The sequence below is a fragment of the Anguilla anguilla genome, chromosome 18 (assembly GCF_013347855.1).
Source record: "Anguilla anguilla isolate fAngAng1 chromosome 18, fAngAng1.pri, whole genome shotgun sequence".
Classification (NCBI taxonomy): domain Eukaryota; kingdom Metazoa; phylum Chordata; class Actinopteri; order Anguilliformes; family Anguillidae; genus Anguilla; species Anguilla anguilla.
This window is the reverse complement of record NC_049218.1, coordinates 5,442,704-5,468,904: the sequence shown is the minus strand read 5'-3', so window position 1 is coordinate 5,468,904 and position 26,201 is coordinate 5,442,704. Positions and strand designations below refer to the sequence as shown.

At 43.8% G+C, this 26,201-nt stretch overlaps 2 protein-coding genes across 2 annotated transcripts; one reads left to right on the top strand and one right to left on the bottom strand.

Moving 5' to 3' along the window:
* The first annotated feature begins 166 nt into the window (after positions 1-166).
* On the top strand, positions 167-11,420 carry apmap (adipocyte plasma membrane associated protein). The gene is made up of 9 exons (XM_035399538.1): positions 167-843; positions 1,376-1,492; positions 2,279-2,394; positions 3,202-3,294; positions 3,815-3,931; positions 4,464-4,638; positions 5,121-5,255; positions 8,319-8,511; positions 9,740-11,420. The coding sequence occupies exons 1-9, from the start codon at positions 752-754 to the stop codon at positions 9,947-9,949; spliced, it is 1,248 nt and encodes a 415-aa protein (XP_035255429.1). The 5' UTR covers positions 167-751; the 3' UTR covers positions 9,950-11,420.
* A 5,361-nt stretch (positions 11,421-16,781) lies between these two features.
* Positions 16,782-20,663, bottom strand: LOC118217622 (cystatin-F). Its single transcript, XM_035399542.1, has 4 exons — positions 20,528-20,663; positions 19,952-20,118; positions 18,102-18,218; positions 16,782-17,391 (listed from the first exon to the last, which is right to left on the bottom strand). Exons 1-4 carry the CDS (start codon positions 20,586-20,588, stop codon positions 17,311-17,313), a joined length of 426 nt encoding a protein of 141 aa, XP_035255433.1. The 5' UTR covers positions 20,589-20,663; the 3' UTR covers positions 16,782-17,310.
* Positions 20,664-26,201: the final 5,538 nt, after the last annotated feature.

The window sequence follows — 26,201 nt, the reverse complement described above, 5'->3', positions numbered from 1 at the left end:
TTTAATCTTTATGAAATGACTACAAAAAAATGTGAATTTACTTGATATAAAATATTTTGGATACGAGTCTCATTTTGGTCTCATTTAATTGTGTAACAAATGCACGTATTACAGTCTTAGCAGTGTCATTGTTTAAAAAACAAACAAACAAAACAAAAAACCCTCAAAATCAATTACTGATCTTATATGGATAATAGGATGATCATTTCAAATTAGGCGAAATTTAAAACATGCAAATAACACTCGAGGCTCAACTAAAACACAAGCTTAATTTCTAAGGGACCGATTACTTTAATCCAAAAATGTGGCGACAAGTAGCAAAAATACAAACCATTCCACAAACAACCTAAAACCTACGCTGCTGTTGTTTCTTACCGGAGCACAAGAGTAGCCTGTACTGTTTACTAATGTTCTTTCTGACAGCTGATATTATTGACGCACAAATGTGACGGGGATTCCGTCATTTCAAAGCCGAGCCTGCGATTCGATTCAAAAGCAGAAAGGATCCGCTGTAGCTGATCGGCGCTGCTTGCACTTCTGCGACAAGGCAATGTCATAGTTAACATTAGCTAGCTACGTGTAGGTAGGCAGCAAGCTGGGTTACTCAACATTACATTTCGCAAAATTGCACTTAACGTTAGCCAGCTAGAACGGACTGGCCAGTTCATGACCCATTCTTATGTTGTGGACATCGTTGAAGGGAGACTTTCTAGGCACCTCGGAATAAGGATTTTTTTGCTAATATATCAAGATGAATGAGACCGATGGAGTCAGGTTCAGGAGGTTAAACAGACCTCAGGTCATAACAGACGAGTCACCAGAACCTCAGTACAAGGGCACAAGGTACGTAGCTAGCGCTAGTTATCGTTAGCCTCTCGACATTTAGCAAGCTGTAGTAAGGTTGTGCTGCCGAATAGCTAGCGAGCGCTAGTTGAACATCACAAACCACATGTGAGCGCAGCACGCCCTGCTTCCATAGCATATGGATTAAAATACAAAGGGTAGCTTTGTTGTGTAAATTGTACAGCTCGATAGCCAACAGCCTAGCGAAGCGACTTGGTGTACTTTCTACCCAGCTTGTTGGCCAACAGTAAAATACAGTTGTTGACTCTACGCACACAGGTTAGCTTATCTGTCAGATATCAAAGTGCATCTGTGTCTCGGTTTGAGACGACAACGAACAGTGGCTGTTTTGTCATTTACGGTTCCAGCCAGATAAGTGTAGCTAAAGTGGCAGCCCGTGTTCCCTTACTAACGTTAGTTATGCACAGTAACGTACGGTCTCTTACACAGAGCTGCAGGCTGAAGAGCGTCGCTCTTGCTTTTACGTTTATTTGCATAAATTCGTTGCTAACGACGCTTTTGTTTGTTTTAGCACCTACAGTGGGAAGGTTTTCCGAGTGACACTCCTGACATTGGGGTCCTTAATGCTGTTTCCTTTGCTCGGTGTTATCCTTCTCCTGGAGTCTCCTATCCAACCAGACGCTGTTAGGTAATAGCAAAAAAATTGCCCGCAATAAATCCATTAACACTCATGGCAGAATTTATGTGCACTATCACGTATAACTTATTAGCCTAATACAATACAAAGCCATAAGCAATACAAATAACTTAATAATTTACCCATCTAGTGCTATAGTAATACTGTGATGGAAGTGTATTTCTGTGAATGTGTTGTTCTTCCAAACTCCAAATGCCTGATCATTTGTACAAATGAATGAAATGACAGTAATAAAAAAGTAAATGAGAATTTTTTCAAATGTGATTTTATGTGAATCCATTCATGGGTATCAAACCAAGGGCACAAAGGTAACTACTGTAAGGGCTCAACAGTGGTGTGTGTCATCGAACCCAACGGACCTGTATTTCATACTGCAGTCGTCACTGCAGTATAGGCCTAATTCTTAATAGCACCTGCTCTCTTTAAAAAACCATTCCTTCCTGTCTGGGGCGTCGACTTTGTCCTTCTGGAACCTTCTGCATTATATGATACAATGATGTATTGTGCCAGCTTCCTGGAGTGTGGCCACGTTCGCTGTTGGCCTCTGCATCGTACCAGCAACCAGCCAGCATTTCCTCGTTAAAATTCATTGCTCAATTTCACGTTCTGCTATTAATGATTGATTTTCCTGTATGAAGCCAAGCGTTGCAGCTTGTCTACCAGTATTTCTCCTCTGGCCTTTGGACGTGTCGCACGCAAAGGCTTTGCTTTTCTGAGGCCTGGGGTATTGAACCAGTGGCTGCATTTGTATACCCTTGTTCTCAATTCTCATTACAGCCTTGGTGAACCACCGCTGATGACAGGCTGCTTTGAGCCCAACTTCAAGCTGAGGCAGGCAGTGAGGCTGTTTGAAGATCAGCTTGTAGGGCCCGAGTCCATTGCGAACATCGGAGGTGGGTAGAGGGAAAGGAGTCTGCCAGGAGAGGAGTGTCTTCTCCATTCCTTTTCACCTAGTTTTCTCTTCTTCTTTTTTATTTTTTGCAATATGGTGCAATGCCGTGATGACAAGTGCCAGGCAGATGTTTTCACAGTGTGGTCTGGATAGTTTGTGCGCAACGGCCGTTTGTTGATTTGAACTGTTGAAACTCACTCCAATCCAGATTCAGTTCTTATGTTGCTGAGCCCACCAACCCTGCTTTCCACTGCTCCAGTTATGTTAAGAAATATGCAGAATGTAGGCGAGTATACATAATCTCTTTCCTACGGTACCTCAGCCAGCCCTGTTGCCCTGTTTCAAATTTTTCTGTTGCTGTGAAGTCCAAAGCTCCCTTCACATCCCAAACATTTAAATTCCTTCCCTAAAGGGTTAGAAGAATTTAACTGTTTTCAGAAAGGGTCCCCTGGCCCTGGAGTAGGGTGGAACTTTTAAAAAAAGGATTGAAAACCGCAAATAGAAAACAAAGTGCAAAAAGCTTACATATACTGCTTAAGATATACCATATTAATGATTGAAAATTAAATGTTTCAGTCGTGTTTCGGACGTATTCCTTGTTACAGCAATATCATTGCTGTCAAAGTAAACACTTTTTAAAGTGATAAATAAAATAGAAATTGGAATTTCATTTATTTTAATTGCATTGCTTTTCATTCAAATTTGAAATCGTGTATCTTGCCTCCATTTTCAGTTCAAATTCAATTTCAAAAATGAATGAGTTTCCCCACACCCGTTTTGATTGGGCTGTTCATGTCTTCCTGCCCAGACGTGCTGTACACAGGCACCGCCGATGGGAAGATTGTGAGGATCGAAGGCAAGAGCATTCATGTCGTGGCGACTCTCGGACGGCCACCCTGTGGTAAGGCTAAGAGCAACGAGTCGGCGTTTGAATGGGTGCTTCCCCTCAACTGTGTGTCGGTTTAGACACAGTTTACAGTCGAAAAAAAGAATGGTGTCTTTCTGGTATTACCACCCTAGACCAAGATGTAAAATGTGTTTTAAGTTCCTTTAGGCTCTAAGGTTGCACGTGAATTTGTGGTTTGCATCTACCTCCAGATAATGGCTTTTGCAGTCGACCTTTTTACACTGAATTTTAATTTCAGTCATTATTCACAATAAACATTCTCAGATGCACCTTCAAAGAATGTCGCACATCAAATTTTTTCCAAGGAGTGGGTGTTAATATTTTTTATTTATTACGATATAGCTATTTTTTTTACACCACCAAGTCCTCCGTGAATGGTTCTAACATGCTTGTGCATATTAAAAGGAAGTTCACGCACGAGGAACAATTCTGATTTCTAAACGTGTCAGAAGTATTATTAAATGTCCTTCTCCTTGCTGGGACTAGGCCTCATCGGCTTGTTGTGTGTTCCCAGGGTCCAGAGATGATGAGCCCACCTGCGGCCGGCCCCTTGGGATTCGGGTGGGACCCAACGGCACACTCTTTGTTGCAGACGCATACCTAGGGCTGTTTGAGGTCAACCCCACCACAGGTCAGTGAGAGGTCAAAGGTCACCGCGGTCAAGTGCAGGAAGGGGTGTCGCATACTACATACAGTGCTTACAGGGAAGTCACAGGTTAAAGAGGAAGCTTGTCTTTGTGGTATTTCTATTCTGACGAAGGTCTCTTGATATTGCAGCCAAGACACGCCTCCCCCCCCCCCCCTCCCCCCCTCAAAAAAAAGGCTTAATTCTGGACCCAAATTCATAATGAGTCTCAGAGTATGAGAGGTGATCTAGGATCTGGTTTCCTTAGTCCAGTATTTAACCTTATTAATGGTGTTAACACCCTGAACAGATCCTAGATTAGCACTCCTCTGAGATGCCATATTGTCCAAGAGGGTTTTTGTGTTAGATCAGCACCACCTTGGCCCTGGGAAGAGACGTGGTGAAAATAATTTACTCCACCAGAGGGAATATGAGGACTAGCTGTCCTCATATTCCCTCTGGTGGAGTGAAAAAAAAAAAAAAAAAAGTCTTGTTCCTCTGTGTTTAAAAAGTTTGACCTGCTCACTGTGCTCATCAGGGGAAGCAGACCACCTGGTGTCGACGAGGCAGCTGGTGGGTGGGCGAAGGCTGTCCTTCGTGAACGACCTGGACGTGACACAGGACGGACGGAAGGTGTACTTCACAGACTCCAGCAGCAGGTGGCAGCGCAGGGACTATCTGCACCTCATTATGGAGGCGACGGCTGACGGACGGTAACTCCCCCGGGGCTGCGCTCACACTAGGAAACCCGATGCGCAAGGACAGAGCTGCCACATCCTGGGTCACCCGCGGCAACAGGACACTGTTTTCTGTCAGCATGCCAGCAAAAAGTTGTCCAATAAAAAACTCATCACCTATACTGGGTCACATGGACTGGCTGGGAGAAAAATGATTATAGAGTATTATATTATAGAATATATAATAGATATATAGAATGTATGTTATATATTGGAATATGTGTAATGTATAATTATATTTTAGAAGTGTAATGATTCTGTAATATATATATATTCTATAATTATATATGACATATATTCTATATATAATAAATAGTCTATAATATAATATTCTACAATTATATATCACACATATATGCTAATACATAATATATATTTTATAATTATATTATATCCATTGGTCCAGGCCCAGTTTAGTTCCAGTGCTGTCTAAGCCCCTCCCCCTCCCTTCCCTTCAGTGTCCTGGAGTATGACACCGTGACCAGGGAGGTCTCTGTGCTGATGGACGGCCTGCGATTTGCCAACGGGATCGTGCTGTGTCCCGACGAGGAGTCTGTGCTGGTGGCAGAGACCACCATGGCGAGGATACGCAGGTGGGGCCTACTGGCGGTCCGCGTTCAGCTTGCATGAGGACCCCCTGACTTCGCCCAGTCTGCTACAGTCTGTCATCCATGTGGGGCAGTGGTGCAAGAGTTCTGCAGGCCCAATTTACTGCTCTCAAGCTGGGATACAAAGAATGCACTTGTGATGCATAGTGGTTTGAGTCGTTCCAGAGGCAAGAGGCAGGCTGCTAATCTATCACAGGGCACACACACACTCACACACACACACTCATACCTGTGGGCAATTTAGAGTCTCCAGTTAACCTACCTGCACGTCTTTGGACTGTGGGAGGAAACCGGAGTACCCGGAGGAAACCAGACACGGAGAGAACGTGCAAACTCCACACAGAAAGGCCCAGGCCGGATTCGAACCCAGAACCTTCGTGCTGTGAGGTGACGGTGCTACCCACTGCACCGTGTGCCGCCCTGGTGTGCACAGACAGCCTAACAGACGGTTTCTCGTGAAACCTGGAACGGCTCGAACTGGGCTCTGCTGGGAATGTCATTTCCAAACACGACACACTTGACGAGGCTTCAACTGATGAAAATGATGACTCGAATGTTGCAATTAGGAAGGGGAAATGGCTTCCCTTGGTGAATCTACAGTTAAAACAGTGGGCAGTCTTGCATGCACAGGTGCTTCGCTAATGTGTCGCTGCTTGAGTGAATTGCGGAATTATTGGAGGAGCGCAGTGGGGTTTGTTCATTTATAGACTCATTACCATTTTCCGTATGTTCCTCACGAACCGTTGCTCAGCGCGTCTGAAATTTGGCAGACCTGATCCTTAGGAAGCCCTGTCATTCGAATTTATCCCATTGATAAAAGCAGACAGAATAGTTTAAAATCCTGCAAAATAGCTTTAAAATTTATGGAACTTGAATATGAAATTTAACTGTTTCACAAAAGCTTGAGGGAAATATAAGCCCAGCAAATTTCAAGTTGGTCGGTTACATATTTTGACTGCCATGTAGAATTTTATATATTTATTTATTTATTTATTTATTTTTTACAAAGTTTTTTAAACCATAATAAGTCACAAATACAAATTGGAGTAATGTTATGAAGGGTACACAGACATATATTATAAATAATGTTAAAGTGTTTTACTTTATAACAAAATGATTTCGTGTTTGACTATCTGTAGGTTATTATATAGTTTGTCTCCTCCTTAAGTTTAGTCTAATTAGCTGTCAGCTACAATTTAATTTCAGAAGGCTAACAGAAAGAATTGGCATGTGGCTACGTCAAAAAACAGCCACCATGAACCAGTGAAATTATTTCAGTGATTTTACTACGTAAAATATGTCAAAAATATGAAAGATTTATGACTATGGCTGCCCTTTCTTGGCTATCAGAATTTCAGAAAGCATCTTTATTTAAAACATGTTTGTTTGCTTTGTTATTTGGTTCTGTAGATTTTCTCTGTATGTTTTAAAATATTATGCAATTGTATTTGCAATGGATTATACCAGGAACCGTATAGGTATAGGTAATTACTTTAATCATGTTTACTCGTACGTTTCGTTCAGTACAAACGGTCGTTATTGCGCAGTTAGTCCCCTCTGAGCAGAATTTTGAACATCCACAGCCAGGCCAGACGAGGCCGTCGGTCACCGCCAGCCTGGTTCCTCCCGCCGCGTCTCAACGCCGAGCGCCCCAGGGCTGAGAGGAAGCGCTTACTTCACACTTCGACTCCTTTTGACATATCTGGCTGTCACCACAGCCGTTGCCTCACACTGTGGCCCGCTGCACGCGGACCCCGAACGAGCTGCAATCTGCAGATGCATCAGACGTCGAGACGTTTTGAAAACCTCCTCCCCCATCGTTATTAGTTTTCGTAGACGCGTATCGTAAAATCTCGCCAGATATCAGGGCTCTGGAGTCCCGGAGTACGAGAAGCACAGACTAAGCCCGTCCCCCCCACCCCCACCCCCTCCCCTCCCCTCCCCCTCGAGCTTTGCTTTGAGAAAAATGATGCAAGCGTGGGGTTGCCTTGGTAACCAGGCCTTCGTTAACCGGCTTGTGTGGAAGATGAAGTGCGTGTTCTTTCTAAAAACCAACAGAGGCGTGGGTGCGGTGAGTGGGCGGAGGCTACACTTTGTTTCCCCTTTAGTGGGGGCTGGGGGGGGGGGCTAGTGCAGGCAGGGGTGCCGTACTTTTGTGTTTCAGTCCTCTGCATATAACTACAACAGGGGCCGGCGGACTGTTCTCAGTTTCTGTGCTGTGGCTGTGCAGGGTGAAATCGCTGGCTCAGCCCCATGATTGAATGTGGTTTAAATTTCATTTCGTTCTCCGTTTTCACTGCATTAGTAAATCAATTCTCCTGTCCAATAACCTGGTTATTATTCAGTCATTTCATTCCTTCGGCTTAATGCAAGTGGTACACAGAGTTGAATCTTCCTGTCGTTCCAGCTATAATGTTTTGTCCACTGGTAGCCTTTTAATGTTAATTTTGTTTATGCTGAGCATTCATTTTATATAATTTTTTTTGCCTGATGTAACAAACTTCCATCTTAATCTAATCTAAACCTTGAATGCAGTAAATTACAGTATCCCTCTCCAGTGGTTGGAAACCTGTGGTCCAGGGCCATTGGAAAGGCTCAGGTTTTTGTTAGAATGAATACATAATTAATACAGCCTTATTCATTTTGATTTTGTCCTCAGGGGATCAGTAACTGCTAATTTAGTGGACGGGTAATTTTTTGTGGTGCAGAACCCTGTATATTGTCTGGTGCTGTCACGTAGGATCGCAGTGGCTGTGCTCTTTGCCACAGCACCAGTCCTGTTCCTGAACTCAGCAGTGCATTGTGGGTAATAGTGAGATTAGGGAACCTGACTGGAAGACTGCAAGGTCAAAGGCTTGGCTTGTTTTAATGGCATTCAGCAGTGCATTGTGGGTAGTAGTGAGATCAGGGAACCTGACTGGAAGACTGCAAGGTTAAAGCCTTGGGCTTGTTTGGCTTGTTTTCTGGGCCATAGATGGCACAAAATGTGCCCCGCATATAAGGACCGCGCATCTCATTTGTGTCCTCCTCCCTGTCCCCCCCATTTAGAATTCACGTCTCGGGGCTCAACAAAGGGGGCATGGACACCTTCGTGGACAACCTTCCCGGTTTCCCTGACAACATCCGACGCAGCAGCTCGGGCGGGTACTGGGTGGCCATGTCGGCGGTGCGACCCAACCCGGGTTTCTCCATGCTCGACTTCCTGTCTCAGAAGCCCTGGATTAAGAAGCTCATCTTCAAGGTAGGCCCCAGAGAGAGGGCCCCGCCCGCGTGTTTCTGAGCCCTCGTTGCTCTCATTGGGTATGTGACGTGAACTCGCCACTTCACTGGATCCAGGCGTGCCAACCGCTACCGTAAATTCTGAATGGAAAAGTTGTTGTATTAGTTTGAACATTTTGTACACACAATGTGACACGGGCACAGGCACCAGAAGTGGTGAAATGGCTTTTCCCGCCTATCAAGTTTTATGTTCACTTTCAGTGGTATTGCAACAGTGACATTAGGGTGAATATTAAAACACATTCTGTTCTTTTGTCTCACGCAACTCATTCTGCCCGAACTCTCACCTCTCATGAGTTTAAAATGTTGCGTTTTTAAAAAATATTTACGTGATTGCCCAAGCTGTGCTTTTAGTTCTGTGAGCACAGCCGTGTTTGTAGTAAGTATGACAGCATGGCTGTATTGTGACACTGCCCAAACTGGTTTCTTTCTTCCGGTCCCTCAGGACTTTTGCAAGCTTGGACAGAAATAAGCAGTCTGCAGTTTGTATTGATGTGGAAATGCTTGTGCTCTGGATTCTAGTGAGCCGTGTTGTTTGCTTTTCCGGTCCTTCATGAGTCATGCCTTGCACTGTTTGGGTTGGGCTGGGCTGGGTTGGGTTTGGTTAGGGTTGGGTTGGGTTTCATTGGTTGGGTTGGGTTAGGGCTGGGTTGGGTTTGGATGGGTTTTGGTTGGGTGTGGGATGGGTTGGGTTAGGGTTGGGTTAGGTTGAGATGGTTTGGGTTGGGTTTGCGTTGGGTTTTGGTCGGGTGAGGGATGGGTTGGGTTGGGTTAGGGTTGGGTTCGGTTAGGTTGGGATGGGTTGGGTTTGGTTGGGTTGGGTTTGCGTTGGGTTGGGTTTGGTTGGGTTGGGATGGGTTGGGTTAGGGTTTGGTTAGGTTGGGTTTGCGTTGGGTTGGGATGGTTTGGGTTAGGGATGGGTTGGGTTAGGGTTGGGTTGGGTTGGGTTTGGTTGGGTTGGGATAGGGTTTGGTTGGTTTGGGTTTGCGTTGGGTTTGGTTGGGTTGGGTTAGGGTTGGGTTGGGTTTGTTTGGGTTGGGATGGGTTGGGTTAGGGTTTGGTTAGGTTGAGTCTGCGTTGGGTTTCGTTGGGTTAGGATGGGTTGGGTTGAGTTGGGTTGGGTTGACGGGGTTAGCGTTCGCTTGGCGCATGGGGCACACCCACAGCGCTCGTCCTCCCTGTGCCTGCAGCTCCTGAGCGCGGAGGTGGTGCTGAAGTTCGTGCCGCGGTACAGCCTGGTCCTGGAGCTGCGGGAGGGCGGCTCGTGTGCGCGGAGCTTCCACGACCCCCACGGCATGGTGGCCGCCTACATCAGCGAGGCCCACGAGCACGACGGACACCTCTTCCTGGGGTCCTTCCGCTCGCCCTTCCTGTGCAAGCTTGACCTCAGCCAGGTGTGAGCTCCACCCCAGCTGCCACGTCCACTGCCCAACCCACTGCCCCGCCTTGCAAAGCCCCAGTCCCCTCCCCCCCCCCACCCACACCCCCGTCCCCGCTCCCTCATCCAATCGGACAATGCGTGGTGTACTGTTGTTCTGTTCCCCTAAGGAGACAATGCAACAGGATCGGCTTCACTGATATTTACTGCATTGCATTGTTACTTATTATGTTTTTTGGCTGGACCGCAACAGTGGTCAACGTGAATGTCTGTGACTGACTGACTGACTGAGTTATGAAGTTACACAATTGGCTCGGGCGGATCACGTGTGTTAGGTCCAGCCATATACTAGGTTTTAACCTGGTCTTGTTTGACTGGAAGCAGAATCTGCACAGTGATTGCAGTGCAGGTTGATGTCATGGCAAGTGTGGTTTTTAGCACTTAACTAACCGTACGGCTTTAGTAAAAAAAAAAAAAAAAGCTACTGAGTTTATCTTCTAAAGTTTTGAAACTTTGTAGAGGACTAAAGCAGTCAGCACTTTATCTTCTCTTCCAGGCCTAGATGGATGGAGGCCTTGATCTCGGCAAATTTCCCATAAAATTGGTTTGTGATAAAGTTTACAGTTCATTTTATGTCCCTTGCCCGTAACCTGCCGGTACCTCCCCGAACTGGACTGCATAGGGCTGCATTTTTGGAACAAGGTGCCAAAACCCTTTTTTTTTTTTTGCTTGCATTTGCACTGTTATTTCTAAAATAGGGCTCCAAAACATTTTTATTTTCAATATTTTGGAGGATAAACAATTACTATCCCTGTGTAATACACTTGATTGTAAGTAATTCCAAACACAGGCATGAAGAACTATTCTGAAAGCAGATTTAATCTCCCAGTTAATGACCAACGTTCCATTTTCAGCTGTGTAGCCAATATTTACGGTTACGCATCGACCATGGATGGAATTTAAAACCTGTGCTTTTTCATGCTGTTTGCTTCTTTATAGTGGTTTATTTCACCGGTTTCGCTTTATGACTACTGAATATGCCTCATGATGCACTGTAGGGGTGCTCAGCGCAGACGAATACATATTTGTTTTGGATTCAAATACTTTTATATGCTTTACTGATCTTGTCTGGTGCATTGGAACCAATGAAATACTCTCAAGAAATGCAAACCCCACCTTCTATTCATATTGGCAGACTCAGTTACACCAGGCAAGATCAATAGAGCACAGAAAAATATTTGAATCCAAAACAAATACGTATTTGACCCAGGTCTATTTCAGCGTAGCACTGACATTTCTGCTTCTAGATAGAAGGGTTGTTTTGCCGGCCCAATCTGTGGCTAGTAGCAATGTTTCTCTAGTCTTCCTTTTAGTGAACAGACAATCTCAAGTCACACAGGTAACGGCAATGAGGAAGTGCCATCGTTGGGCGAACAAAAAGTTAAATTGGTGATGTTATTCCGATTGATATCTGTGTGAAATCTGTTACCTTTCTTTAAAAAAATGTTGATGTCCATAATTTTGTATGTTTTAAATGTTTATCTTGAACAAGATGTTTTCTGTCAGTGTGCATCGTCGTGGTGAGGACATCAAATTTGTAATTTGAAACTAATATTGGGTTCAGTCAGCCTCACACATAATTAGGCAGGTTCTATGGGAGTTTTTTGTCGAAATATCTTAACGTAAGGTATTGAGGTATTTACAAATGATATGATTATCAGTGAGTATCTGTATAAAACAGTTCATGCATGTGGCATGTAAATCATGTAATTCAGATTTAAAATGAATATTTAACATAACGAGATGGTCTTCATTTGGTCAGTGTATTTTAAATTTGAAAGGTGGTTGGCTAAGAAATTTTACTGGTTAAAAATGAAATGCTAGGGCTGTCTGGGTAGTGTAGAGGTAAAAGTACTCGCCTACCACCGCAGAAATCGTTGCATTAGCGGCTCCTACCGGTTGGTCAGGGCGTCTGTTCAGCGGGGAGGGGATCTGGGGGAGATAGCGTGAACTTCCGCGCGCGTTACGCTCTCCCAGTGAAACTCCTCACTGTCAGGTGAAAAGAAGCGGCTGGCGACTCCACATGTATCAGAGGAGGCATGTGGTAGTCTATACCCTCCCCAGACCAACAGAAGGATAGCGCATCGACCAGGACCATGATACACACGGGGAATTGGTATAACGACTAAATTGGGGAGAAAATGGGAGAAAAATGGCAAAAAAAAAAATGAAATGCTACTTTGCAATGTAAAGCAAATTTCAAAATGGCACTTGATCACAGTATTACAAAAAAAAACATACTTTAGTTTTGCCCTATTTGGAAATGCTACAGATAACATGTTGTGTACATATAATTTTTTTATCCTGAAATTGACCAATGATATTCATTAGATTTTTCTTTTTTTTTCCCCCATTCGTCGGCGTGCCGTGAAAATCCCATGTTACTACAGACAATAACTTGTGATTCACATTTTAAAAGTGAGAATTAAACGGAATCGAGCCACACTTTCAGTGATGAGGACTAGAATGTCTCGTCTTGCTCTGAAACGGCACCTTGGGTCCGTATAAAAATCAGATAGCTCTAAAGGAGCAGCGTGATGAAAAGAAAACAACGATCATTTCTAGCGTGCAATAAAACGCGCATTTTAATGTGTCTTCCGGCACGTTGGCAGATGTGTATATATTTAGTAACTGCTGTAGAAGCAGTCTAAGCTGAGCTGTGGCGTGAGGATCTGCTGTCCCTTCTACAGACTACTGCCGACCGTCCATCTGCGGCCTTGCAGCAGTCTTGAACCATCCACAGCCAGCATGAACATAATTTTTGGCAGGGAACATGGAGACTAGCAATAGAGGAGGATGGGCTCCCCTTGTTGAGTCTGGTTCCTCCCAAAGTTTCCTCCAATATGCTCTCCAGAGAGTCTTGCCTTCCAGTGTTGCCCTTGGCTTTGTAAGGGTCTAAGCAGGCCTATATTGTGAAGTGCATTGTGACAGATTATTTGTGAAAATGTGGTATAGCTATAAATAAAATTCGATTTGATTTAGTACTTGCAGCTGGCTTGCCTAGCTTGCCAATGGTGACCTGGTAGCTTGCTAGCAAGAGCTGTGTTTTTTTTCTTCTGAATGTTAGCAATGAAATAGTTGAGGCTGGTAGAGCTATGATAGAGATGCCTGCTCCCACAGCTTTACCTTTTGCAGTGTCTAGCATGTTTATGGCTATGTTGCTCAGTTAGAGGCTGTTATTAAATTTAGTTGTGTATATAATGGCAAATCATTTGTAACAGCTATATTAGTGTTGTTTACTACAGCTAACAGTTTTAAAAAGGGATCATCTCCTGTTACACATCATGATTAATGATATGCCGGTGTGAAACCATGGGTGTAGTGTTTTGAAATAACAACAGTTGCAATTCCAGTGAACTTTAGGTAAGAACTTCCATTTTCTCTCATTTAGGCAACTTCTGGTTTAAGCCAGACTTTTTCTCTCGGGGTGCAGATGCAGATCAGGTTGTTTGTTGAACAGAACTGTGCAGATAATGTCCTCAGTTAGGGTAGTCTCTCTAGTTTCTTCTGCATGTCACGACTGGCACCTACCAGTTATGTTCAATATGTCACCCTCTCCTGTCACCCCCCCCCCCCTTCATTGTGGTTTGAAACTGACTTGCTATTGGGCAATTGCGGCCACTTGTGTGCCTTGGATTAAACTTTGTTATTCCTTAAATATTCCCAGTTAGATGTCATAATCAAGTTACCACATATCCAAAAATTATCCATCTGGAATGACTGCGTATTGGGGAATCCATTACTGGAAAGGTAATTACATTGCAAGATCTTGGTTTGTTGATCTGTTCAATTCATGTTCCCCATGAAAACACAGAATCGATTTATGCTTTTGAAAGTAACTGCCATTGATCTGCTGTGAGCTGAACATTGATTTATGGGGTCGTGAGACCGCAGTGAGAATATTGAGTAATGGAGAGGTGTTCCAGGTGTGACCATACTGCCTGTAGTCACTGTTCAGTCTCTGATCTGTTTTTGGTTTGACGTTGATTAACTTCACACACCAGTAAAAAATCATTGTCATTAAAAAATTATGGACAGAGCAGTGCTCAAATAAACATTTTTTTAAAGGCGACTGCTATTTGATGGTGTCGTGCATTTTTTCCATGGAAAAAAAAGCAAGTTTATACAACTCAAGATGCAATACCAGAGATCTTGGAAAAGGGTTTTGGGTGCACTCATTTAGCTGGTAGCTGCCCGTGAGCATTGTAAATGGTGTTTTTCCACTTGGTTACGGCGAAAACGCTGACCCTGCCACACAAATTGCAAGGAGCGAACCTTTGCATGGGCTTCAGTTTAAAGGCCATCACAGTCTGATGACCGCCATCAAATGTGAACACAAAACACTTCTGAATTACTTACAGTGACACCGACCCCAGTGGCAGCACCAACGGTAAATGGACTGCATATATATATGTAGCAAATGTTGCAATACAAACCGCTTTACAACTCATTCGCCCAATCCACCCATTTACTCATGCACACCCACACACTCGCACACCAACGGCAGAAGGACACACCCAGAACCGACGACTCATCGGTTGCTAGACGACCGCTTTACCCCCCCTCCCCCTCCCCTTCTTATTAACAATGCTGGATCAACAGCCTGGTCATGGAGCCACTGCACACTCTGCTTCAGATCTCCTTCTGAAAGCTCCCAGATTGAGGCCTCGCACCGCTATGGAACTTTCTATACCGCACTGCCCCAGAATAAGAACAGCCTTTTTTCCCCCCGCATTGCAGTGTCACTCAATCCCCACTTAATCCAGCCTCAAGGCACGCTCGTTTTCGTAAGGAGGTGTACCATACGCTACGCCCACAGTCAAAGAGACAGTTCCAACCAGGTCAAGAAGAAAGGTTCCTTTTATGTTTTATTCTTTTTTTTTTTTTGGCTAAAGGGTTTTACTTTTCCGCCTTGGCTCAGGATGTGTTGCAGTGGCGATGTCGACTAAAGACAGATGCATACATTACTCAAGCTCGCCGACGAAAGTGAAGCTCAGAGATTGATGGAGCGGATTTTAAGTTGTTGAACGACCTTCTGCAGGATCACTGCTCTGACTAATGAGGTGATGTAGAGCCCATCATGTCCTTGAATGACCAATTAATCAAACTGATGGTGTAGTCTGTTCCAAAATCTGCCTACTTTTTTTTTTAACACAAAGGTGCAAGTTGTGATGGTTTTCTTGGTGCAAGTGGTGATGGTCGGTGATGCTGGGCTGAAACTTTAAACTTGATATTACCAAAACCTGTTGAGTTTGATTGCAAGTCAATGAAGTCAATGTGAGGCAAAACTCTTCCCTGTTTAAAATTAAGAGGGTATAACTATCCCAGTGACGAACACTTGTTTAAAGTGTGACACATTTTGTCCATGTCTGAGATGGACAAGCCCTTTGGTCCTACAGAACCCCAGACTGTATCACTACACTGGATAAGCAACTGTATTTTCTTGATACTGTCAATTCCTTGTTTGCTCAGCGTGTTTTCTTGCCAAGAAGCTACACTGTCTTAGCATGTACTCAGTATATTTTGTCCCAAATTTTTTATTTGTTACGCAACTGAGTTGTCTTGCCGAAATGAACAAAGACTGTTGCGCAAGTCATAAAAGATACTTGCTTAATTCCACCATTCCATGTTGCCATCTGTTTATTACTAAGGGGCAGGAGCTGTGATACGGACAATGAGTAAACAATGGGTGTAGCTACGTGTTCTCAGAATGGTTTTCAATAATTTTCACCAATCTGGACTTCAGGGTGCCTGAAATGGCAATCGATGGCAAACTTGTTTCACCTTACATGGGTTGCTTACCTTTTTTCTGTTGGGTATGCCTCTGGGCCACTCTGTAAAGCAGACCATGCCTCCACCATTTTGATTGTACCAATTTCACCATTCTAAATTAAAATGTATTGTGATCTGACTGAATCTTGAACAGGGTCCTAGATTTCCTCCCCATCAGTATGGCCTTTGTGAAGCATAGCCAGAAATGAGTTTAGGACAAGCTTTGGATTATTTTCTTCACGTTGCTACATTTATTCAAAAGGAAGGGGCTTGTCATGACCAAAAGGAGCGACTTGTTTCATATTTAACGGCATGTGCCCGCTCGAGTAGACTCCCGTCATGTGGGCAAACATTTGATCAGCAGCTGATCAAATGCATCAGACTGAAGCACGACATCAAGGAAGTTCAACAGCCGGCAACTGGAGAATGCAGTCAACAGCGAGATAATGACATTTCGCAGCGCGAAAATAAATAATAATCGGTAAACATTCTCATGTTCAAACGTTCACGCTCCTGGCAAGTGCAAAGGAAACGACAACAAACACGACGCTTGAAAAAACACCTCAAATACACTCGCCAATTAGCAGGGAGGCACTCAAAGGTAGCATTTCAGTTTATTTACTAACTTCAGAACTCTGTTGGGATCCATATTTGAAAAACGACAACATTTGTAGCCAGCACTTGTATAAATAGATCAATCAGGTGTGGGGGGGTAATGCTAAACAGGTTTGCTGTGTACTTCAATTGTGATCCTCAATTTAGTGGAATGGTTGTAGTGTACCAAAGGCCGAGAATGTTCTTGTCCTCAACTGGAATTGGTAATCTGGTTTGGGGCTCAAGGCAGTTTCTTTTAAATGCTTGCCTTGTCCAGTTACAGATGACATAATTTTGTTTCAAGCAAGGGTTACCCTCATCTTGTTTGAAGAATCAACATGTTATGAATAGTGCCTCAAGCACTGTAATGAACACATTTTTTTAAATAATTTCTTTTTTTGGGGGCGAGGGGGGAGTAAGATTACGTGTGTATTTATATATTGCGAATGAGGAGCAGTAAAAATAAAGAACTGCCTGAGTGGGCGGAAAATGCATGGGACCTACATTTTATAAAAAAAGACTGAGTGGTTAATGCATGTGGTTTCGTTGTGACTGTTTGTTCAGATCGGGTAGACCTAACATGCAAATGTACACCCTGTTCTTGAATAAAGTCCCTTTTCCTGTATGAATCGATCCTTTTTTTCTCTCTCTCTAGTGGACGAAATGAAACATTTTCATGCTTAAACAGGTCCTCTGACAGAAGCTCACACGCACGTAACGTTGAAGGTGTTAAGCATTAAGGAGACGATGCTAAAAATGACCACCCCCCTATTCCAGTCACAGTAAGATGGGGTTTCATCTTGTATGGTGTGCACTTAAAGCGATTGGATTTGCTGTGTGATGACAAAATACATTTGACAATGCGAAAGGAAATGTGTGTGCGAATGACCAGAGGCACACTTGGAAGTCTGTCAAAGACCCACCCCCTCCCCTCCCCTCCCCCCTTCTGTTCCACACTCAAGGCCGGCAGAAAAAGAATGTCGTCTTCATCATCTTCAGCCATGGCACGGTCCACACCTCAAAATGACAGCGGAAGATCTGAAAGGCGAACAAGCAGCAGGTACTCAGTGACTGGTTTATCACGACTCCGCAACAACACTGCAGAGAACCAAGCCATCACAAATAATACTGCGCTGAAGCAAACGATTCCCATGGCACTTCTACAGTCAGGTTGTCTCAGTGATTAAAAACAGGGAAAAACAAATATTTTGGCTGATGTGGGAACAAGAATAATGGAAACTACTAGGACAGTGAAGGTGGATCAGCTGGAACTGGGCCTGAACTTGCAGTCCAGCAGTTGTTGTATTTGTCTGATATGCCATGATTGCGTTTGAAGAGTCGATGACTAATCTAACCTCGTTTCTGCAAGTGGATGACTAATCAAACCTAATTTATGCACTCGTGCAACTGGCAGTGGACCTTTGTGGGTTTTTTGCATAAATTGAGCCAATGAGAGAGCGCCATTTCTTGCTGTTCCGCTGAACACGGTTTGACTTGAATGTTAATACCTTTAATTCTAATGCACGCATTATTTCCGCTCCCATTGACCTGTGAAATTCTGTTTTTTTTTTCCATTGCAAAGGCGGTAGCCCGCACTGAATAAAAGCTCTGGTGAGTTATACTGCAGCGAAACGGAAAATGGTTAAGATCAAGAGCAGTCCTGTGGTTTTGGTCTTTTTCATCCAACCCCCCACCACTTTCTGGTCCACCAGAAACTGAAGAGCTCAAAATCGCACTTGGAATCCTACCTGATGCAGTTTTCCTTTTGACTGAAAGTGGCAGTTTTTCAGGTCGGCGTTGTCCGTTTTTCGGCATACGGTGCGCGAGATCTGCACCTCAAGAATGTACTTGACGCCTTTCACAATCTGCAACCCAGATCAGGGGTGAAGTAATGACTACCAGCAATAGCCAGTGGCAATAAACTGCCCATTGTAGGCTTTAGCTCGAGGTTACACAGGCTTAAACATGGTCAACACACACATCACACAATCCACTGAATGTAGGCCTAATGTAGCCTTATTTCCATTTCCTGGTTCTACAAATTTTTTGTTTTATTTTTATTTAACCATTATTTAACCAGGAAACCCCCCCCCCCCCCCCTTGAGATTGAAATCTCTTATGCAAGGGGGACCTGACATGAAACACAAAGTTACCCAACAAGACTTACACCTAACAAAATGTACAAACATCAAATGTGGAATGAGACAGAGGTGTAAGTAACACAAAGCATACAAACAGTAACATCAGAAAACGTGTCGTTTTTAACAGCCACCACGTCGAAGGGTATTAGGTTTTTACAGTTATCACGAATTTCGCTGACGCTGGCAATTAATTTGATCTGGTAAATCTGCCCTGGAAATGGATCCGTATCAACTACATCCGTTATTAACTCACATTGTCGTAAGGCGGCTCCCTGACAATAGTGAATCGCTTAGGATTATGGTAACTTGGGCTAACCGCACATTGACTTTTATGTTTATTTTTAACACAGGGTCCGGTAGTAGTTTGTTGCACCTTTTTGTTTTGTTATCACAGTAAAACACCCATGAACTGAGTTACTGCTTTGTCTGTGTTTGATTTATTGTTGTTACCATCTGTACAGCCTTAACATCTCCCGGCTATTTTAACATCCAGTTACATACCCCATGCACCCCTAGACCCATGGGGTCGTAACAGCCATACACTGCAATGTCAATCAGCAACAGGTGTTTTACACCCGAAGGGTTACCGTGACCTAATTGAGGAAGACGAGTTGACCAGGCCAGGAGTTTGTTTGGCGGTACGCTGAAGAATAAAAAGTTAGTGCAATTTGGAGATTTAGTAGGCTCCATCTTGGCTGGTTGGAATCTATTACCTAGTTGTTTGGTGTTTGCGGCCTCAAGCGAATACATTTGTTTTCATAATGCCTTTTAGCAAACACCCCTGTGGGTAGTCGGAACGGTTTTTTACTAAACATTGTAGGCCGAACATGTCATCTTTATTTTTTGAGTAGTTAGGCTACTTTCAAGCGCCGCTTGACCTTGAAAATTAAAGTTGGCTACTCTTCCTATCAACTACAATGGAGCAAACCAACCAAACAAGTAGGTGGTGCTAGCCGGGACAGGATATGTCCCCGAGTTCATGCAGATGGGGTAAGTCCATCACGTTGAGTCGTTTGGCTTTCTTTTTTCTCTCTCCCATTTTCTCCCAAATTTAGTCGTTATACCAATTCCCCGTGTGTATCACGGTCCTAGTCGATGCGCTATCCTCTGTTGGTCTGGGGAGGGTGAAGTCGTTTGGTTTTCTAACGTGGAATACCTTACTCCTTTTGTTTTGGGTTGACATACACAACACAAACACACTGAGGACACATATCCTAGACCTAGACTAAGTTAGGCTACATCTTGCCACATTCGCAACATTCGCTTCGTGGTTATCGATAACTTTTGCTACGGTTTTACATCCATTGTGGGCATGGAGGACTCTGGTCGTAATTAACTGCTGAGATACGTGGCTTTAACGTGATATTCTTTATTTTCTGTATGCTTGCCCATCTACAAGGCTTCAGGGTTGCAGTAGGCTATAGTACCGATATTCCGACGCTGATGTTGTAGCCTACCTGTTTTTTCGCGTCGTCAATTTGCAGTGTCTTGAACAGGAATGCATCATTCGATTGGTTGTTGAACGTGTAGATTCCGCTCAGCGCCGCCTTTTGGACCCCGGGGTCATTCTTGCTGATGTTGCACTGTGAACCTGGCGGATCTACACAACTGCTGTCGGTGACCTCTAAAACACAATCCAGATGACACATATCATGCTTATTTGTCATGAGAAGTATTTACCAGCGCCCGCCTGTTAAACTTCATCAGAAGTGCACCTTCGTATTACTGCAGTACCAAATTGCAGTGTATCTCTATTGCCAGTTTTTCTTGTAGCTCCTTTAAACATTGTAAAAAGTAGTTGGGTGGAATAACTGCCAATCAGTTATTCCTCAGCTGTTGCATGGATACAGAATTGTATCCTTGAGCATCTGTCAGACTTCTGAAATCATTAATTTTATGATCCCCCCAACCACCACTCAATCCAAACCTGTAAACAGTCACAGAACCTCTTAAAGCTGATGAATAGTAAAATGGTAGTGCCTGAGCTGTGAGATTATCTACAGGTGAAACTAATACAGCCTTCGCCGTCTTACCCTGAGAAGACAAACCAAACAGTGCTGCGAGGAGCAGAAGCCATGCGTACATCCCCACCATGTCGCCAGCAGACTTGTCAGAACTGCTGAACTACTTCCTGCAAGGCAACACTTTCACCACAATTGCACATCCTTGAGCTAGTGGCCTGTCTTTTTTTTTGAGATGTGCAGCCAATTAGCTTTCAGACATTCCAGGTGTTGAGTATAAGAACGGCGATGAGGGGGGAAAAACTTTTTTCTGTTTAAGGACACCTCTGAATAAATAAGTCATCCTTAAAAAGTATTAGCAGTCTATTTATGGTATCTACTAACTTGAATATTCTACTAGTGGAAAAAATTGCTGTAACTTCACATTGCAGCCGTGCAACAGATGAGCAGTCGAAGTTGAGAGGGGAAGATGAAGACAGAAACACAAGACTGTCATTACATATTTTTATTTTTATTTTTTTTTTTTAGCAATTTAAGAGATTATAAATAGGAAAGAGGGGCACCCCAAGGGATTTTAGGCCCCATGGAAAGATCTCACTTTGGGCCCCACCACCCCCCGGCTGCCCCCCATCTTTGCACAATTACAGCAAATTTTTTGTTGAGGGCCCCTATCAGTCCGGGCCCTTGGAATCGTCCCGTCCCACCCCACCCCACCCCACCCCCTTGTTAATAGGCGTGCCTAATCGGAAATACTGACACTTTGTGGGGTGTCATAAAGAGAGTGGGGTTTTTACCACATCCTGTGCGCTGAAGGCTACAGTGCACTGTCTAAGAAACGTGTGAGAAGCCTTCATGTCTGTGACGCCTTGTTGCATTTTCACTGGCCTTCAGAACCTTGTTTATCATTCGTGGGACTTTGTACCCCAGCATTTAAACCTCGTCTTCAGGCTGTATTCACTCTATTCAGCACGAATTCTGGGAGTCAGAGATCATGAGCTGGCGACTAATCTGTCAGCAAAATGCATCCCTGGCTTAAAAAAAAAAAAAAAAACATGAGCCCAGTGCACAGCGTTTCTTTGAGAGAGTTAATTTCAACACGTTTAGGCAGTAACACAAGTAGGAAGGGCGATTGCCACACAGTATTAAATATTACCACCAGGTGGCAGGTAAGTCTAATTGTTTTCTCTCTCCCTGTTTCTAGTAGCATTAACGTGTGGGGGTGTAAATACGTTCGCATTTTTTTGTCTTGTTTTACTCGGGGATTATTGGTGTCAGATCTGGAATACAGCTAATGTTAATTATTAATAAGTTTGGAATAGCTGGGAATCGGGGCTCAGTGTGGTGAAACGCTCTGACGATTCGAGATGAAAGCTGGAAAATGCAGTTACCGTCTATCGAAGAAGGCAATCATGGTCCTGAAATGCCATCGCATATGCTGCCTTTCCCAGCGTCGGTTCTTTTATGACTTCACAATAAATCAGTCCGAATAATTTTAAAATACATTTTATGACATAAACCCCCTTAATCTGAACTGTTTACTTTCTGGAATGTTTATATTTATTGGCCCACGGCAGTGCCACAAACAGATTCAGAGACACGGTTTACAGATCCCACGCTCTCTGCTCTTAAGATAAAACCTCATTATGACAACACACTATCTGTAAGGGTCAAAGCTTGTTATTTGTGCTTTTAATCATTTCCATGGAGCTACCTCGTGGACCCACTTCTGTTGCAATTCAAGGATTGGGATGAAGTTACAAGCACTGTGGCTGTGGAGGACGTTGCTGTTTGAGAACCATGAACAACCATGAGCATAAATAGGAATGTATTACCGTTGCTTACTTTGTAGTTCATGTTTTCACCGACTGTGGAAACAGCGCCATCCCCCCCGCCACCCCCCCCCCCCCCCCCCCCCCCCCCCCCCTCCCGACAAGTCTGTACGAGTCCATTATGCGGCGCATAGTTTTGCATAACCTTACGCCGCAGCCCGCTGTTCACCGGGACACCAGCTGACCGTGCCAGATGCCCACGGTCGTAAATTGCATCAGCGTTGCGCATTTTTTTTTTTATCCCTCGGGTCTGTTCTGGGTACACCGGCTGTCCCCGACTTTGATCGAGGTTCTATTTTGGGGGCGAGCATAAAACTCTTGCCTCACGACAGTATCGCCTCGTGCACTTGTAGTGACATACGAATGTATGTCGTGTAAAAAAAAAAAACTCTCCCCATCTGTTCTTCCTGGTGGACTCGGGGAGAATATCATCTGACAACGGCTGCGCGATTCCCCAAGTTCTCCCTGCTTTGATGGAAATGGCCTCAATTCACCTCCGGCCAAGTGACCGCTGGGCGTACTCGTGACCCTCTTTTGTATTCTACTTTTTCGTCCTCACCGATGCTGTAGCCTACCGAAACATGCGGCCCTTCGTGGACGCTAAACCCCCTGGACCTCACTGACAGGTCAGAGGACGTGTCTTAATTGGGAGCGACACCTCTCCTTTTTCATTCGGTGCAAAACGTTCAATGATATCACATCACCATGTTGGTGTAGATCTTGCCAGATAATTACATACAGCCAACTCACATGATGTAACCGAAGTACAAACACATCCTCACTTTGTAGTCTAGATGGAATATAATATTTTTGATGAAGGTTCAGTATTCTTCCCGTGAAGAATAATAATCTTTGTAAACGTCTCCTTGCTTTTATTCTGACTGAGGCAGTTTTCTCCCTCTGTTGATTCACCTGAAAAAACACAAGGAACCCATGCAATAATTTTGTTTTCGCTTCCTAGCCTCAGCATTCATGAATATAAATGTGGACCGCTGTGAACAGAATCCTAATTGGCTCTCTATTTCCACAAGTATTTGTAAGCCTAGTAAACCAACAGTGTGTGCACTTGGGGGCGGGGGGAACAAAAAATAAAAAAGGCAATTATTTTGATTGTATACCAACACACAATTGTCATATTGACTTTAATCCAGAATGTCACATTTGTTCAGATCGCATATGCGTTTTAAATAATTGCAAGCTAATCAAGTACTAGACTACTAAACGCCTCTAATTCGGGGAATGCTGAGTTAAGTGGCAGATCAAGGGCAGGAGTAAACAGCAAACTGGCAGGCGAAGAATTAAATTTATCAGAGAGCTAATGTGAGAGGGCGAAAGAGCGTAGCCGCATATTTTCCCGAATTGTTCGGGTTGAGCCTGTGCCAGGCAGCTGTCGGTTGATTGATGTCCTTAGTTTTAGCCTGACTGACCGCCACTCGTGGTGACGACGTGACCAATAAATCGAAAGTGAGGCTATTTCAGCGTTTCGAATGTTCAGTTGACCGTCGCCGTTCATCGCTGACCGTTGGGTTTAAATTGCGGTCCACGTCCGTCCAAATGGATTTGGAAGTTGCTGGACGGACTTTCTTGACCTAGATGGCTACTTGCCCTTTACACAAGGTGCCTCAAAAGATTACTTAACGGTGATTTATTAACTGGAACGCCAGGCAGTTGTGTCAGTTAGGTGTAGAGAGACGGTTCAGCCGTCAGTCCTGTAGGAGTTTGCTTGTGACAAATCTGTTTCTAAATGTGTTGATGGTCAACCGCCGACTGCCGTGAAATCGCTTGTTTACAGGACATTAATCGGCGTTCTAAGATGTTGGGAGTGTGACTGGCGAGCCGGTCTAGCAACCTAAAGGTCGAAGGTTCGATTCCTGGGTGGGGCACTGCTATAATGTAATGGGGCATAAGATTCCAAACACAAGGATAACGAGAACAATCCCAGGTTTACTTCAGTTCGTGTTCCAGATTTGCGAGGGTTCCGGGTTTTCCAACTAAGTCCGTAAATCTGCTTCATGAGTTGGCAGGATATCTGCCCTGAGTTGAACCCGGAACCCTCCCAAATCTGAAACATGGACTTAATTAAAAGGAGCTATTCTGGGTTTTTACTCAGTTCAGTTATCTGGCTAACTCAGTAATCCTACTTTGTGAATCCAAGCCCCAGGCTATAGGCTCCATAATGACTGTCGGTAAGTACCAGCTAAGACGCTGAAAAGGCATTCTCTGATGAATTCTATTTTTTAAAAAGAGAATGTGGGTGAAGCATTTTACAATTACTGAAAACACCCACTGGAAGCCAAATAATTTCAGAAGACTAATACGACTTAACACACACATGCACACACGCACACACACACTCACACAATCAGGTATCACTCTACACTAGCACATAGGTCATATTTGACTGTCCAATTACCAAGTGACCTCTGGTGCAGCACTGGGAATTTTTTGTCAGACAGAATGTGTGCGCGTACTGTACAATTACTGTACTGCGGTTCAATTAAAATTCATAATGAATTATGAAATAACAATCACTTGAAACACTAATATTAATTTCCAGGATTCTGTACGTAATCCATAATGATGTTTACTCACCTGTTTTCCTCATTGAATATCACATCCTCTCTGGGACCTTTGGTATTTATATTCATGGTGATGAGCTGCTTTAATAAAACCTCTGGCATTAAAATTCATATTCCAGAGTCCCACATCAACAATTAATAAACTTCTCCACTGAGTGCTTCCGGGAAAGTGTTCATATGAGCGTAATGTGCAAGCAGTCCGTCAAATAGCATTTAAATTAGGGCTTTGACATTTTCTTAAATCCTTGTGGCTCAGAAAAAACATGAGTTTCCTGATGGGAAAAAAATAATATATATATATATATAAATATATAGGTGGCCTTGATGGAAAGAAGCATGTCCTAAGCACCACAAGTGCAATGTCTTGTAAGGGGAAGTGTATTGATTTATCATGCATGCATCCTTTCTAATTATAATTTTAAGAGGTGATTTTTAAGGTGCTCTTTCTGGAATCTATATGCTATGAGCATTAGGCATTCGCATGAGAGTGAAGAAGTGACATCACAATAAGATGTGCTGTGGTGCACGTGCATGAATCCATTTTAGAATGCTGTGGCAGCAATCAAGGTAGGTTGTTGATTGGTGGCTGAGGGTGAGGAAGTGACATCACAATAAGATGTGCTGTGGTGCACATGCATGAACGTGTTTTAGAATGCTGTGGCAGCAATAGAGGTAGGTTGCTGATTGGTGGATGATGGATTAGTCATGTGCTCTGTTTCTCGAGTGCATTGCTCCTTATTTCTTGCAAATAGCACAATTCCCATTTGAGAGAACTAGTGTTGTTGAGAGGAGGGGATGGTGTCCATTTTTGAGGTGTCTTGTTCGGAATAAGTTTGTGTGAACTGGGCGAGTGGGTCTGAGTCAGTAGCCTATTGCAGGCTGGCCTGAGCTCATCTTTGTTTTTTTGTTTTCTTATCTTGGTCCTCTAACCCCTCTTGTGCAGGTATTGGTCCCATTTGTTTTGATTTTGTGCTTTTTTTCCCTGTAGTTCTGACAAATGACTTAGTCCCTGATGGATGGATCGACTGACTTTTCTCATTCAGCAACATTGGGTTTGTGTGAAGAGAACCTCCTTCCACTTTGTGAAGCGCCCACTGGGTAAATACAAAAGAGTGCAGGTGATTGTCCGTTGGGGTTCTGAGAAGTGTTAGCTGTAGGAACCTTCTGAGTGCTTGAGTGTTTTTCTTGCCAGTTCTTGCCAGTTCTTTTTTAGTTTTTTTTTGCCTTTGTTGCTTGCTTTTTTAGTGTTCAGGCCTGGTTTTTGCCCATTTTCCTTTCCATTTTCTCTGTAAAGCACCTTGTGACAGTGTCTCTGTAAAAAAAAAAAAAAAAAAAAAA

Coding starts and splice junctions, on each gene's coding strand:
- apmap (XM_035399538.1), top strand. CDS start 752: ATGAATGAGACCGATGGAGTCAGGTTCAGGAGGTTAAACAGACCTCAG. Junction 844..1,375: donor CCTCAGTACAAGGGCACAAG/GTACGTAGCTAG, acceptor TGTTTGTTTTAG/CACCTACAGTGGGAAGGTTT. Junction 5,256..8,318: donor ACCATGGCGAGGATACGCAG/GTGGGGCCTACT, acceptor CCCCCCATTTAG/AATTCACGTCTCGGGGCTCA.
- LOC118217622 (XM_035399542.1), bottom strand. CDS start 20,588: ATGGTGGGGATGTACGCATGGCTTCTGCTCCTCGCAGCACTGTTTGGT. Junction 20,119..20,527: donor GTTTGGTTTGTCTTCTCAGG/GTAAGACGGCGA, acceptor ATTGTGTTTTAG/AGGTCACCGACAGCAGTTGT. Junction 18,219..19,951: donor TTGACGACGCGAAAAAACAG/GTAGGCTACAAC, acceptor TCTGGGTTGCAG/ATTGTGAAAGGCGTCAAGTA.